This window comes from Herpailurus yagouaroundi, unplaced genomic scaffold (assembly GCF_014898765.1).
Source record: "Herpailurus yagouaroundi ecotype Mexico unplaced genomic scaffold, PumYag 29, whole genome shotgun sequence".
NCBI lineage: Eukaryota > Metazoa > Chordata > Mammalia > Carnivora > Felidae > Herpailurus > Herpailurus yagouaroundi.
This window is the reverse complement of record NW_024412377.1, coordinates 111,490,047-111,504,925: the sequence shown is the minus strand read 5'-3', so window position 1 is coordinate 111,504,925 and position 14,879 is coordinate 111,490,047. Positions and strand designations below refer to the sequence as shown.

The window sequence follows — 14,879 nt, the reverse complement described above, 5'->3', positions numbered from 1 at the left end:
AAAAAAATAAAAAAGGATAAAATGAAGCAGAGACAAAGTAAAATGTAGACTGAAAAGTGATACTGGATTTAATAAAAGGAAGTCACTGATGCTCTCAGCAGGAACAATTTCAGTCAAGTATCCTACACAAGATAGAAATTCAACAAAAGTTTGCTGAAAGACATTCATAAAAACACAAAGTTCTTAAAATTAAAATCTTAAATTAAACCTTAAAGTTCTTAAAATTAAAATTAAAATCGCTGATGTGCTGTGTTAGTGTGTTAGCGTGTTGTTGCTTCTGTTAGTGACCATCCTTCTCTTCAACAAGTTCCCCAAACATCTGGGTACCACGTGCAGTGTAAACGGCCATGAGGAATGCTAGCCACAGGCCTGTAACTCACCAGGGAAGTCTCCATAAATAAAAGTTGTCACACAAATGGGGACTTAACGGACAGAATCAGAACTGCTCAAACTTTGTTGAATTTTTCCTGTCAGTGGATAATCCGAAGCTTAGAGGAGCATTGTAAGCCACAGGAATATGTCTAGTTTTTATCTCCAATGAAATAAAGACTGAAAACTAGTACCAAAGAAGACCACTGGTAGGATATTAATATTATCGCCTTTGGATGGTAACAGTATGGATGATTTTCACTTTTTGCCTTTTTCTTTAAGCCATTTAAAATGTTGCTGTTCTTAAAAGACATCGTAGGCATGACTGAAAACTAGGGTTTTTTGTGTGTTGGTAAAGGAATTCCTGAACTAAAGATAAATTTTATTTTATTCTTTTATTGACACATCAGGGGGAAAAATATCAAATGACATCATCTTTCTGTTTTCCTTTGGTAGCAGTAGAAAGAAAACAAGCCAGGAAAAGCATGCTGGGCTGGCTCAGGAAGCAGGAAAAAAAAAAAAACACTTTAAAATGAATAATTTTTTCCTGTAATTTAACATTTTAATCATATACCTTCTATCAAAATCCTATGTGTAACTTTCACATTTTGTAAATTTAAAAATACCATTGTATCTTTTAACAAAAATTAGCTAATTTCATGCTATTTTCATAAGACAATATACCAAGTTTGGGGGTTTTAAAATCCTATTTTCAGTGAGCTTTGGAGTCAGCGGGCCTGGGTTCTGACCCTGGGCTTTCCTACTGACTCGTGTGATCTGGGGCCACGGACTTCACTTTTCCGTGCTTACTTCCCTCATATGTGAATTGGGCATAAAGCAGCATGTAACTCATAGGGGATTTAGTGAGTATGTAAACAGCCTATATGTAAAGAGCCTAGCACAACATAAGGGCTCAGTAATTATGTATTGCTATTATTACAACACATATCAATTCTGTCAGCATAGCAGAATCACCTCTGAAGGATTTAAGAATCAAATGGTCAAAAAAATGACCCTGACCGAACTGCATCAGAATCCTAGGGCATGGGGTCCCAGGCATCCATAAGCTGCTGAGGTGACCATTATGAACTGTCAGAGTTAAGAACCAGAGTTAAGAACCAAGAACCAAGGAGCACCTGGGTGGCTCAGTCAGTTGGGCGTCCAACTTCGGCTAAGGTCATGATCTCATAGCTTGTGAGTTTGAACCCCACATCAGGCTCTGTGCTGACAGCTCAGAGCCTGGAGCCTGCTTCTGGTTCTGTGTCTCCTTCTCTCTCTGCCCCTCCTCTGCTCACACTCTGTGTCTGTCTCTCCCTCAAAAATAAATAAACAAACAAAAAGAACCAAAGGTTTAGTGCTTCTTTAACCTACACCTATGGCCTCAGCATCCCTTACTACGTGCTCTGTAGTGGTCTTTTATGTGGTTTCCCTGCCCTGGATCCAATTTCCTACATCTTGTCTTCCATACAACTGCCAAGTTCACTTTCTAAAAGTACAGCTCTGTTCAGATTATTCCTCTACTTCAATCAGCTCTCCCTACTGAGCAAATAAAAGTCAAAGTCTTTAATATGATGTTCATGACTCTGGTTATTGTAACACTGACAACTGTTCATTTTTCCTGCCTTCTTTCTCAATGATGGTTATACCTTTCTAGATAGGAAGCCCACGTCCCTGTGAGGTAGGGGCTCCCCACGACAAGATGTCTATAAATCACGTACAGATGGTGACTTGTTTAAGGAGTTGTAGAGGGGATGGCTTGATGACATTTAAAGGCTGTGATCAGACTAAATTTAAAGTCTATGATAAAGACTCACTCTGTGATCCCACAAATTATAAAAGGTTCAGGGGTGAAGTGAGCTCTGTTTTCCCCACAGACAAGAGGCTGAGGGGAAGAGTGTTTCATGTACCTTCTATTTGGCATCAGGGCTGGATTTAAGTGTCATAAGTAAAGAGAGCCAAGATGAAATAAGAGGATAGGAAGGCAGGTTGTCTGAAATCCATACCCCAGTGATTACCGCAGTTCTGACTTATTGCTAGGCTAACAATATTTTTTCAAAGACAGAGAGTACAGGGAAAGTAGAAGTGCCACATACATAGAATTTTAATGAGCTTTTCCATCAACTACTTGTAAGAGAGTATTCTCTTCTTAAATAGCATGTACTAGCTCAAGTACTCCCTTTAAAATTCAAAGCACTAACAAGATGAAGAAGTTGGAAGGAAAAGCAAACATGTGCCTCCAGCATGTAGTGAAATACTAAAGGTTCCGAATGGCAGCAACCTTATTCATACTCCGTCTTCTTGTAAAAAGATCATAAGTAGGTTTGAAAAGCCATTGTTACTAACACAACACAAGGAAAATTACTTCTAAAACATTAAAAAGTTTCCATTTTTCTACAGTCCAAAATGCTACTAGAACATTATTTCAAAATTTGACATTTCATATCTAAGAATCACCATAAATCCTCTTACAGCTTAGTGTTAATTAAGTCATGTTGAAATCTGTAGCTGTGGAATTTTCCACATGAAATAACTATGCAGTATCACCACTTCCCTAGCAATCAGAAAACCAAAGAATAACAGTAGGTTTCCCGAATGCTACTCAGGAATAGGGCCAATGCCAAGAATACATTTGAAATTCTTGGCCCTTGATCATGGGTTCAGACCTTCCCAGGGCAAGCAAAGTAAAACTGGACTGAGATGGCCAGGAGTGATTTCTAATGGCTCTCCGAGATCAATATCACACTAAGCAGAAGCAAAAGCCTCTCCTGTTACACCTGATAGTGTTCTCACAAAGTTGTAAAACTAACACAAAACATTTTAACCCTCTAGTCCCTGAGTTAAAAAAATAGGAAGAGATATTTTAAAAAAGCATAGGCTACATTAAAAGTATTTTCAGAGGAAAGTAGTCTTTCTGTCATCTGTAACACCACCACCATTTATGCTGAGATACTTCCTAAGTAACAGAGCACTTTCATGTATATTGTCTGGTAGCTCGTAGGTACCATTCTCACCTCTGTTTTGCTAAAAAAGAAACATCTATTTAACACAGACAATCATTTGTTCAAGACCACATAGCCTGTCCATTAAAGTAGAACTTAAATCTAGGTCTTCTCATTATACATCCCTAAATCCTCTCTCCTCTCTCCCTAACCACTTCCAGCCCTTTATCATTCTTTATTCTCATATTACTTTATTATTACATATTACTCATATCCTTTATTCTCATATTACTCGGCTTTTCAATGTAAGTATTCCTTTTTAAAAAAATTTTTTTTCAATGTTTTTTATTTATTTTTGGGACAGAGAGAGACAGAGCATGAACGGGGGAGGGGCAGAGAGAGAGAGGGAGACACAGAATCGGAAACAGGCTCCAGGCTCCGAGCCATCAGCCCAGAGCCTGACGCGGGGCTTGAACTCATGGACCGCGAGATCGTGACCTGGCTGAAGTCAGACGCTTAACCGACTGCACCACCCAGGCGCCCCTAAATGTAAGTATTCCTAATAAAATAGAGTCACTCCGGGGCACCTGGGTGGCGCAGTCGGTTGAGCTTCGGCTCAGGTCAGCCAACTTCGGCTCAGGTCATGATCTCGCGGTCCATGAGTTCGAGCCCCGCATCGGGCTCTGGGCTGACAGCTCAGAGCCTGGAGCCTGCTTTGGATTATGTGTCTCCCTCTCTCTCTGACCCTCCCCCATTCATGCTCTGTCTCTCTCTGTCTCAAAAATAAATAAACATTAAAAAAAAAAAAAGTCATTCCATGGATAAAAGTGGAAGTGGAATTCAGAAGCAGTTCATTTAAAAACATTTTATACTTCTAGCAGTATACAGGTATTAGTCATTATCTAAATTGATTTGGCTCTTGAGTTAGGATATTGATTATCTGAATCTCTTGAGCTCTTGCATTTGGTATAGTGAATAGCAAGACTTGGATAGCAAGAAACTTGTGGTTCCAGATGGGTCCATTTCAAAAAATATACCCAAATCTATTTGGCTACCAAGTTCAAATCATGAGATTTTGGGTAGCAAGGTACACCTTTACTTTGAAAAGCAATGAAAATATTAATATTTTTAAAAATATAAAACAAAAAGAGTGAAAGCCATTAGAACGAAACAAAAAATTAGAACTTAAATACTGAATGTATGAGAACTACTGTAAATTTTCAGAGAAGCATAACCTCTCAAGAAATCTGTGTGTTCTCAAAATCATTATATTCACTGAAAAACTAAAGAAAAAAAAGGAAGAAATATGGAAATAATCATTCTCCATCCCCCTGCCAGATTGAAGCTGCTCTATTTATAGGATACTAAAAAAACCCTTGGCGTTCTTCAAGGGCAAATCTGTTGAGACCTTTTTTAGTGAAATAAAATTGGTCTTTAGCAGTCTCCTGAGAAAGATGGCAACCATGAGACAGTGGATCTTTGCTGAAATCCGCATGAATTAGAAAATAATTCCAGGGGCGCCTGGGTGGCTCAGTCGGCTGAGCGTCCGACTTCAGCTCCGGTCATGATCTCACAGCCTGTGAGTTCGAGCCCCGCGTCGGGCCCTGTGCTGACAGCTCAGAGCCCAGAGCCTGTTTCAGATTCTGTGTCTCCCTCTCTCTGACCCTCCCCCGTTTATGCTCTGTCCCTCTCTGTCTCAAAAATAAACGCTAAAAAAAAAAAAAAAGAAAGAAAAGAAAATAATTCCAGTTGCGCTAAAGGCCAAGAGGTCACACTTTTTCTTCCTGCATTTGGTGAACATGTCATTTCTGGATAAGGAAGAACTAATCTAAAGTAGTGATGGTGGTGAATACGTGTAAAATAATTCAAATGTGAAATACCAGAATACCAATCAAAATCAGAAAACAAAAGCTCTAGTCTTTTCTGCTAACAACTAACCACAGTCTCAGGAAGGTCACATCTCTGAGCTTCAGTGTCTTACATTCTAATGTGAGGAGTTAGTTCTTTGAAGATGCCTAGGTCCAACTCAGCTCTACCACACTCCGATTGCTTGTTTATTTAAAAGTTGTTTTGCCTTTGTTATATTTTTTGAATGCTTTGTGATGGTTATAAAAGCAACACACATTTGTGCAGTATAAAACATAGATAAGTAGGGGCATCTGGGTGGCTCAGTTGGTTAAGCGTCCGACTTTCGGTTTCAACTCAGGTCATAATCTTGAGGTTTTTGAGTTCAAGGACTGCATCAGGCTCTGCACTGGCAGCGCGGGGAGCCTGCTTGGGATTCTATTTCCCTCTCTCTCTGTCCCTCTCCCACTCTGTCTCTCTCAAAATAAATAAAATAAAAATAAATAAATAAAACATAGATAAGTAAATAGAAACTACCCATAATCCCATCACACAGAAACAAGTGTTCTCACAAAAGAAATATACTGATGTTTTATAACCTGTTTTTCATTTAACATATTTAAACTTGAATTGGCACTAAACGTTCTTCTGGAACATTGATTTTTATTTTTTAAAATGTGCAAAACAAGAAGGCAGACACTTCACTATTACTCAGAGATTGCCCTATGAAAATTCCCTGCCCTTTCTGATACATCCCTGAGGGTGCAGGCCCTCCCATTCAAGATTTATCATTAATGGCATTAAGTGCTATTCCCCTTAGGAGCATTAGGGCAGAATCAAGCTAAGAGCACTGTGCCCCAAAAATCAGTTTTAATGATTACTGAGTTGGAATGTACCATCATTTATTAACCAATTTCTTTCACTGAATATTAAAGCTATTTTCATTATTATAAACATTATTATAAATAAACATCTGTGTAGCTTTTTGTACATATTTGTAATGAGAACAGTGACACTTCCGTTTCATTAACTAGTAATAAAAATCAATATCTGAAGTGTCTACAAGGGAGTATTAAGTTGTAGTCTCTCATTCTGTTTCACTAAAATCCTATGAAATATAGGAATCTGATATGAAAAGGAAAGATGTTCCTTAAGTAGGAAATTTGGTTACTTACCAGCATCTTTGATCCAATTATCATAAAGACGCACAGTCCTCGAAGTAAGATCACTGAAGGCCATTTTCCACAGGATTTACTGGCTCTTACAATGGGTTCTTCAGTACAATAAAAGAGAAATGAGTTTATGATCTATAAATGCAAATAAAGCCAAATTCTAATATAACAATATTATAAATGATAAATATTTAATAGGAATACTTGGCAAAACAACAAACTTGTACTGAGGGTAAATGCATTAGTGAATCACATTAAACCCTGATACAGTGGCAAACATTTAAGATTTTTCACCATTATAAGAACAATGCTTACTTTGCTGAAAAAGGCTGACATTCTAGGTAAAAGACATAAAAGGAGTAAATGATTCTAAGAACTTTCATAAGCTTATCTCCCTTTTATTGAAACCACACAGATCAGAAAAGGACTGTACCTACCATGGCAATTCTGAAATAAAAACATAGTAGAAGAAAGTCAAGAAGATATACAAACCTTCAGAGAAGCTACTCTGATCCAAAACTTACAGCTGATCTTCAGGCATAATAAGGTCTTCTATATGCAAGTCTTTACAATTTAAGTGGAATACAGGTAGAAAGAGAAAGGAAAGAAGATCCACAACAACCAAGGAAAAGCTGCCTCCTTTATCTTGACAGAAAGATAAGAATAGTTGGAAAAAAAAGTCTTCTGGAAAGGAAGGAAGGAAGGAAGGAAGGAAGGAAGGAAGGAAGGAAGGGAAAGAAAGAAAGAAAGGAAGGAAGAAAGAAAGAAAGAAAGAAAGAAAGAAAGAAAGAAAAAGAAAGAGAAGAAAAGAAAAGAAAAGAAAAGAAAAGAAAAAAGAAAGGGATAAGTGATGGGAAACTAGCTCTATTATGTATTAAAAGATATTCTAAATCTTTAATAATTAAAGTGTGACACTGGCACATGAAGAAGCAAACCAATGGAACAGAGCAGAACATCCAAGAATACATCAAATACCATTAAGAATTTAGAACGGTATTTTGTAAATTCTCAGATGTACACTTTCCCACATTTTAACTTCTCTATACTTAGCATACATCTTACAAGTGGATGGTGTGTTATCAAATGAACAGTGTATTTGATTCAAAGTCATAAAGTGGGAAAATGAAATAGCTCTGGAGATGGATGGTGGTGACAGTTGCACAACAATGTAACTGTACTTAATGCCACTGAACTTTACACTTAAAAATGGTTAAAATGGTAAATTTTACATTATGTGAATTTTATCATGATAAAAAAAGAAATCCTTTATGCCTGCAACAGGAAAATTCAAACTTTCTTCTAGCATTCTGAAATAAATCCATTTTAGAATATATATATACATATATACACAAAATATATAAATATATATACAAATATATTACAAATACAAATACAAAATATATAAATATATTTTAAGACATATGGTATATGATAATGGTAGCATCTCAAACCAATGGGCACTGAATTGCCAGCAGTTCTTCAAAAAATGGTGTGATAAGACCACCTGGGTGGATGAGTGGGTTAAGCGTCTGACTTCGGTTCAGGTCTAATCTCGCAGTTCACAAGTTCAAGCCCCACATCAGGCTCTGTGCTGACAGCTCCGAGCCTAAAGCCTGCTTCAGATTCCGTGTGTGTGTCTCTCTCTCTGCCCCTCCACTGCTCATGCTCTCTGTCTCTCTCTCCCTCTCTCTCAAAAATAAATAAAACCATTTTTCAAAATGGTGTGATAGAACTAGATGGCCATCTAGAAAAAAACGGAGTCCAAACATTATACTATAAACCAAGATAAACTCCAAGTAGATCAAAGATTTTAATAAGAAAAACAGAACCATGAAAGTACTAGATGGCAAAAAAAGAACACTTTTCTCACCTTGGAGTGGGAAAGGAGTTTCTAACTTTGACTTAAAATCCAAAAAATATAAGAGAAGACTAACAAATTTAGCCACATGAAAATCAAGAGGAAAAAAGTAAAAAGTAAAAAATGGCCAACAGGAAAAAAATATGTCCAGTTCATACACAAATGCTACTCTCCTTAATAAAGAGTTCCAAGAAATTGATAAGAAAAAGACCTAGAAGTCAAGAAAAACATGGGCAAATTTCATTGGAAAAGAAATACAAATGGCTCTTAAACATATGAAAAGTTGTTTAATTTTAATCAGATAAGAAATCTACAATATATTATTATAGTGGATGGACCAAAGTCCAAACATTTTTATCAATCAGATTGGCCAAAATCCAAAAATGTGTTGACAGGACTGTGGCAAACTCATACAGTACTGGTCGGAGGGCAAATGAGCATAACCCTTAGTAATGGCAATTTGGCACTAACTATAAATGTGTATCTTTTATCCTAGCAATGCTACTCCTAGAAACTCATCCTACAGATACACATGCACATGTACAGAATGACATATATTCAAGGTTATTCATTGCATCAGTTAGTAACAGCAAAAGACTAGAAACAAGCCAAGTGTCTATTAAAAGCGGACTGGTTAATAAATCATAATGCATCTAAACCATGAAATATTATGCTATTGTAAGTAAGAATGAGGAAGTGCTCCATGTGCTGATATGGAAAGATATCCAAGATAAATGTCTATGTGAAAAAAAGCAAAGGAAGGTACATAATTTTTAAATGACTAACTTTTAGGGGCGCCTGGGTGGCGCAGTCGGTTAAGTGCCCGACTTCAGCCAGGTCACGATCTCGCGGTCTGTGAGTTTGAGCCCCGCGTCAGGCTCTGGGCTGATGGCTCAGAGCCTGGAGCCTGTTTCCGATTCTGTGTCTCCCTCTCTCTCTGCCCCTCCCCCGTTCATGCTCTGTCTCTCTCTGTCGCAAAAATAAATAAACGTTGAAAAAAAATTTTTTTAAATGACTAACTTTTACATTAAAAAGGAAGGAAGGAATGAGAATACAAGTTTGCATTTATTTATTTTAGCACAAAACAGACTGTAAAAAGATATCCATGGGTAAGGGAATGGTACAAACTGGGGTGCAGGGATAGTAGGTAGATCTCATACTGTAGTTTTAAACTAATGTTAATATATTACTTATCCAAAAATAAGGAATTGAAATATTTTAAAGGAAAAAAAAGAATAGGATCAGCCATATCTTTGCTGGGACATTACTACTTAAACATCCACACACAAATGCACATATACACCAAAGAGAGATTTTTATCTTACTTCCTCAAGGGTTCATCCCCTCCAGAGGATCTCTCCAAGTTCACGGAAGTATCTCAGCCTGGCTTTGACACATTCTGTCTCCTTGAGCTGAATTCAGACTCAAGATTGGCTGTGGTGATGCCAGAGTCTTGCTGGAGTCAGCCTGGACTCTCGCTTTCCTATGGATCATTTCCATAATGAAGGTATGATGTGGGGTCAGGAGCAGGGGCTCTAGGGTCACAAAAGGCTTGGTTTGAATCCCACCACTTAATAGCTGTGTGATTCTGGGAAAACTGAAAGCTCAATGTCCTAATCTGTAATATGGTGATTCTACAACCTGCCAAGATAAACTAACTCAGAGTTAGTTTTGAGGACCATATGAGATTATGCCTTTTTGTTAAGTTTAGAGCACAGAATCTGATAAAGAATGAACATTTAATCAAAGTCAGACATCATTAGTTGCAGAGATAAGTTGTCCCTTATCTGGCCAAACTCATTATCTATTAGAGTTGAATGTCATTTTATGCGATAAATCTAGAGAAAACTCTACTACTTTCATTTTAAAAGCTGGTATGTCACAAATTATAATGCTTCTTCCCTTGATGTTTTCCAACTGTTTTGGTAAGAGCGTATCAGATCATGCTAAAAGCTACCTGCCTGTCCACCTTAACCACCGATAAAACAGACCTCAAGCTATTATTCTCATGATTAAGTGCCCAAATGATGCTGTCTAAATTACTCAAAACCAGAGTAAAAGATTCTAATTATATATGGCATATGGTGAGGTTACATTTCTGTTTTCTGTGTAATTCCTTCCTCCTCTTTGTTTTTTCCTCACTGATTCTACACAGGATATTCTCCTCTCCTCTCACTGAAGCACAAAAACTCAAGAAACTAGACTCTGAGGCAGGTCAGAAATATTCACAGGCAGTAAACAGAGCTGGTTTTTCTAATCCCGAACACGACATAAGACTGAGATGAAGGGAGATAGGAAGGTACTCAGAGAAGCAACTCACAGTAGATGGGAAGGAGCAGCAGAAGCAGATGTTTTCTCCAAACAGGTAGTAGATGGAGGGGACTGGTGGGGTAAGAAAGGGATCCATTAGCCCAAATTCCTGGAGTGTGGACTCGCTCACTGATCCTTCCCTTGTAGGTAACTTGACATCCAACAAGTGGGCCCACCAGCAGATAAGGGATGTGCAAAATTGTGTAAGGATGGGGCATGAAAAGAAAACCTGATCTTTTCGCTTGCTGGAAGTGACAAGAAGCAGCTGAGAATCTTCTAAGCTGGACAGTGATAGACTGGATGCCAATATTACATTGTAGGGACTGGTCTAGAAAACTGTTAACAGCTGAATTTGGGGCAGCCTAGGTTGTCCTGCAAAAGATATAGTGCTACTCCTAGACTAGACTCAGGCATCTCTCCCCACTACCCCTAACCATACTATGATTTAGCATGGACACTTGATTGTTGGACAACAACATAGAGATGAGAAGAAACTTACTCTAGGTGGTGAAGGTACAGAGGTATCTTCTAGCTGACAGCATAACTGAGACCTTAATAACCAATTTAAAATGCTCAGTTGAGGCGCGTGAGTGGCTCATTCAGTTGAGCATCCAACTCTTGATTTCGGCTCAGGTCATGATTCCAGGGTTGTGGGACCCAGCCCTATATGGGGCTCTATGCTGAGCATAGAGCCTGCTTAAGATTCTCTCTCCCTCTTCCCTTCTCCCCCATTCACTCTCTAAAATAAAAATAAAACAGGGGTACCTGGGTGGCTCAGTTAAGCATCCAACATCAGCTCAGGTCATGATCTCTCAGTTCATGGGTTCGAGCTCCACATCGGGCTCTGGGCTGACAGCTCAGAGCCTGGAGCTCCTTCAGCTTCTGTGTCTCCCTCTCTCTGCCCCTCCCCCACTTGCGCGTGGTCTCTCTCTCTCTCTCTCTCTCAAAAATAAACATTAAAAAAATTTTTTAAATAAAAATAAAATAAAATGCTCAATGGCATAGTATTTCAGAGCTAGTGATGCCACAAAAATTAAGGTTCTCATGTAGGTGAAGCAGAGACTTAAAGCTCATAAATGGTACACAAGTGACCACGCCACCAGTAAGGGTGGAAGAGACAAGGTATATAGGAGAGGCCCACCCCCAAAGGCCTCAAAATTATATGGTAGGAAACAGGAACTTGTTGATGGAGGACTGGTGCTGGAATACCACTGCCTACCACTGACCCTGAATTCCACTCCTTGTTTTTGACACTATCACATGGTGACTGGGGTATTTGGTAAAGAAGGGACTTGAAACTACCCAGACTAGCTTCTTAAGGCCTCCATTAAAGATGTCAAGTTCAGGGTGCCTGGGTGGCTCAGTTGATGGGGCGTCCGACTTCAGCTCAGGTCATGATCTCGCGGTTCATGGGTTCAAGCCCCGCATTGGGCTCTGTGCTGACAGCTCAGAGCCTGGAGCCTGCTTCAGATTCTGTGTCACCCTCTCTCTCTGCCCCTTCTTGGCTCATGCTCTGTCTGTCTGTCTGTCTGTCTCTCTCTCTCTCTCTCTCTCTCTCTCAAAAATAAACGTTAAAAAAAAAAGATGTCAAGTTCAAATGTGAGAAATGTGGCTGCTGCCAACAGAAGACCCTTCCCTCCAGCAGCTTACCTGGAGACTATCCAAAGCCACAAGCTGCTTATGTCAGTGCAGCATGAATATAACACCAGAACCAAGAGGGGATGCTTGAGGTATCTGATCACCTCATACATTTGGCTCAATCATAAGGGGGAACTCATCTGAGAGAACTTCTTGGTGGAATTCACCCAGATGAGAATGGGACCATAGAGCTGCCTGTGATAGGAAGTACCTATCAGGAATCCAGAAATCTACAACCATGGTCCACCATTTCCAGGTAAACTCTCCCATGTAGAGATTTAGCCAAACCCTGTAAAATATGTAGGGGACACCTTCTCTGAGGGAAAGGAGTGGCAGAGTCAGCATATGGCTTTCCTAAGGTGTGTCTAAGATCCATAAACAAGGCCTTATGGTTTTCCATTTCTCTTGGATGTTTGGGAGGTTCTGGCCTTCCCAATGATCTTTGCTTTCGAAATCAGACCATCAGGGACAAACCTGCAAGAAGAGATCTGGCTAGCCACACATGCTGCTTGAAGACACAAAAGGAGATATAGTAAGGTACCAGCATACAGATGGGATCTATGAGGGAAATGCGGACAGTAGGGTAAACAACAAAATAGCTGACCTTCCTGTGGAAAGCCACATCTGGCCTCATACTGAGGAGGTCTGAAACTTTACCTCTGTACAAAGCAGGGAGGAGAGAGGGACAGGGCAAATCAAGTTATTCCATAGAAATCATAATTGCTCATTGGAGAACTGGTGAGGGAAACATGCCTTCACAGGCAGCCAGTGTTACAAGGGAGGAGAGCAGAGCCAGCCTGGAAAGCAAAAGGAAAAGGCACTCAAGTCTGACTCATTAGAAGGGGACAGGGGAAGTTCTGCAGTGAATCAGAACCAGGCGGCATCAGGATCTCAGCACATGCGGTGCCTAACGGTCTTCGGGTGAAAGTGTCACACAGCCTCTCTCTGAGTAATGACTCTGGAAAACCAGAGTTCACATGCAGTCTCTGCTCCTGTTTTCTTAGGAAGAAAAAATGCTGAGATAAGAAGCAAAAATCTCTTGAAGAATTCAAAGACTGCTAGGGAAACTTCCACCTAGATACTAATCTGTGTTTCCTGTGTATTCCCCTCCCCATCTGTTTCCTCCCTGGATCCAGTTCCCCCACCCCACCCCTATCCTCTGTATGTAAGCAGAAAGAAAGCCTTCCTTAAAGAGGTTGTGAGTCTCAGTGCTGGACAGAAGGGTGCCTGAGTCTGCTCCATCCCAACAGTTTAGTAAGACTGAGGCTGGAGGAAGGGGATCAGAAACTTTTAAGCACATTAAAATGTGAGAAATGACTGTAAAATAATAATTTGTTTGTTTAAACCTGGGTTTCTCAACCTTGGTTGTACTAACATTTGGGGATAGACAATTCTGAGCGGTGGGAAGCTGTCCTGGGCACTGCAGGATATTTAGCACCAACCATGGCATTCCCATGCCAGGAACACCTCCTTCCCAGTTGAGACAACCAAAATGTTTCCAGGACTTGTCAAATTGCCAATCCCCAGTTAAGAACCACTACTTTACTTATTTTGTTGTTTACTTACTTTTGAGAGAGAGAGAGAGAGAGAGACAGAGAGAGAGAGAGAACTCCCACAGCGGGGGAGGGGTAGAGAGAGAGGGAGACACAGAATCCAATGCAGGCTCCAGTCTCTGAGCTGTCAGCACAGAGCCCTATGTGGGGCTCAAACTCATGAACTGCAAGATCATGATCTGAGCGGAAGTCAGATGCTTAACTGACTGAGCCACCCAGGCACCCTGAGAATCAAACTACCAACAAAACAATGATTCATCCAAATAATGGTAGTTTGCTTCAGAATTACCACTTTAGCAACAATACATTTATTTCAGTGACGCTGCCATTCAAAACAATTTTTGAACTTTCTTTACAAACTGATGTCAGAGTTTTTCAGAATTTCATGTAAATGACTTTAAGGGAGAAAAATCTTTGTCTACTACTTCAGAAAAATCAAGTTCATAGCCAATCAGAACTTCAGAACGGTTCTGAAGGTAAATGGATGAAGTTGAATTCCACCTTAATAAGTGGAGTAGGAAAGGGGGCAATGGAGTAGCTTTAATCATAATTTACTACTAATATTTTCAACTTATAGGTTTGTAACATGAAGATAATTTCAAAAGAAAAATTAGTGGAATAAATGTATAGTAGCCTGAGGTGGCTGTTTTACAGGAAACACTCATTTCTATGTGTACATTCCAGCATATTAGTTCAAATCCTTTTTCTCTATCATCTACTATGAACTCCAATTAAAAGTAAATTTAGAATGTGAAATAGACTCAGTGAAAAATGATTTCAAATGACAGATTTTAAATATTGTTAATTAACACACACACTGTAGAAGTAAAAATACGTTTGACACACCTACCATACAGGATTTTGCATTTCATTTTAATGTTACACGCATGCACACACGCGCACACACACACACACACACACACACTTATGTTTTTCTTTGGGATTTCCTTTATCACTCCCCCCACTTTTTTGCCATGTCTATTGAATAACTATGTTGTATAAACTGTCTTGGGAGTGAAACAGAACAGCAGAAAGCAAAAGGACAGAAAGTTTTATCCTAGCTTTTGAGTTACTGAGGCGGAGGCACTTAGCCATACAGAAGAACCAAAGGACATAAACAGAGATTGAAGAGGAAACATCTGGGGTTTCCAAGCCTCATAGCACAGAAGAGCATGCTTCAGGCTTGACTGAGGAA

The 14,879-nt window shown here is 39.4% G+C and overlaps 1 protein-coding gene across 3 annotated transcripts in view; it reads right to left on the bottom strand.

Annotated features, from left to right (window-relative positions):
- ELOVL7 (ELOVL fatty acid elongase 7) overlaps positions 1-14,879 on the bottom strand; it is a 75,919-nt gene that overhangs the window by 22,823 nt on the left and 38,217 nt on the right. For 2 of the 3 annotated variants that reach the window (XM_040452485.1, XM_040452478.1), the window contains exon 2: positions 6,329-6,426. In XM_040452485.1, the coding sequence (XP_040308419.1) occupies positions 6,329-6,392 (64 nt within the window). In that variant the 5' untranslated portion in view covers positions 6,393-6,426. Of the gene's footprint in view, positions 1-6,328; positions 6,446-14,879 lie in introns of those variants that run through there. The other variant, XM_040452492.1, reaches the window with a different exon arrangement.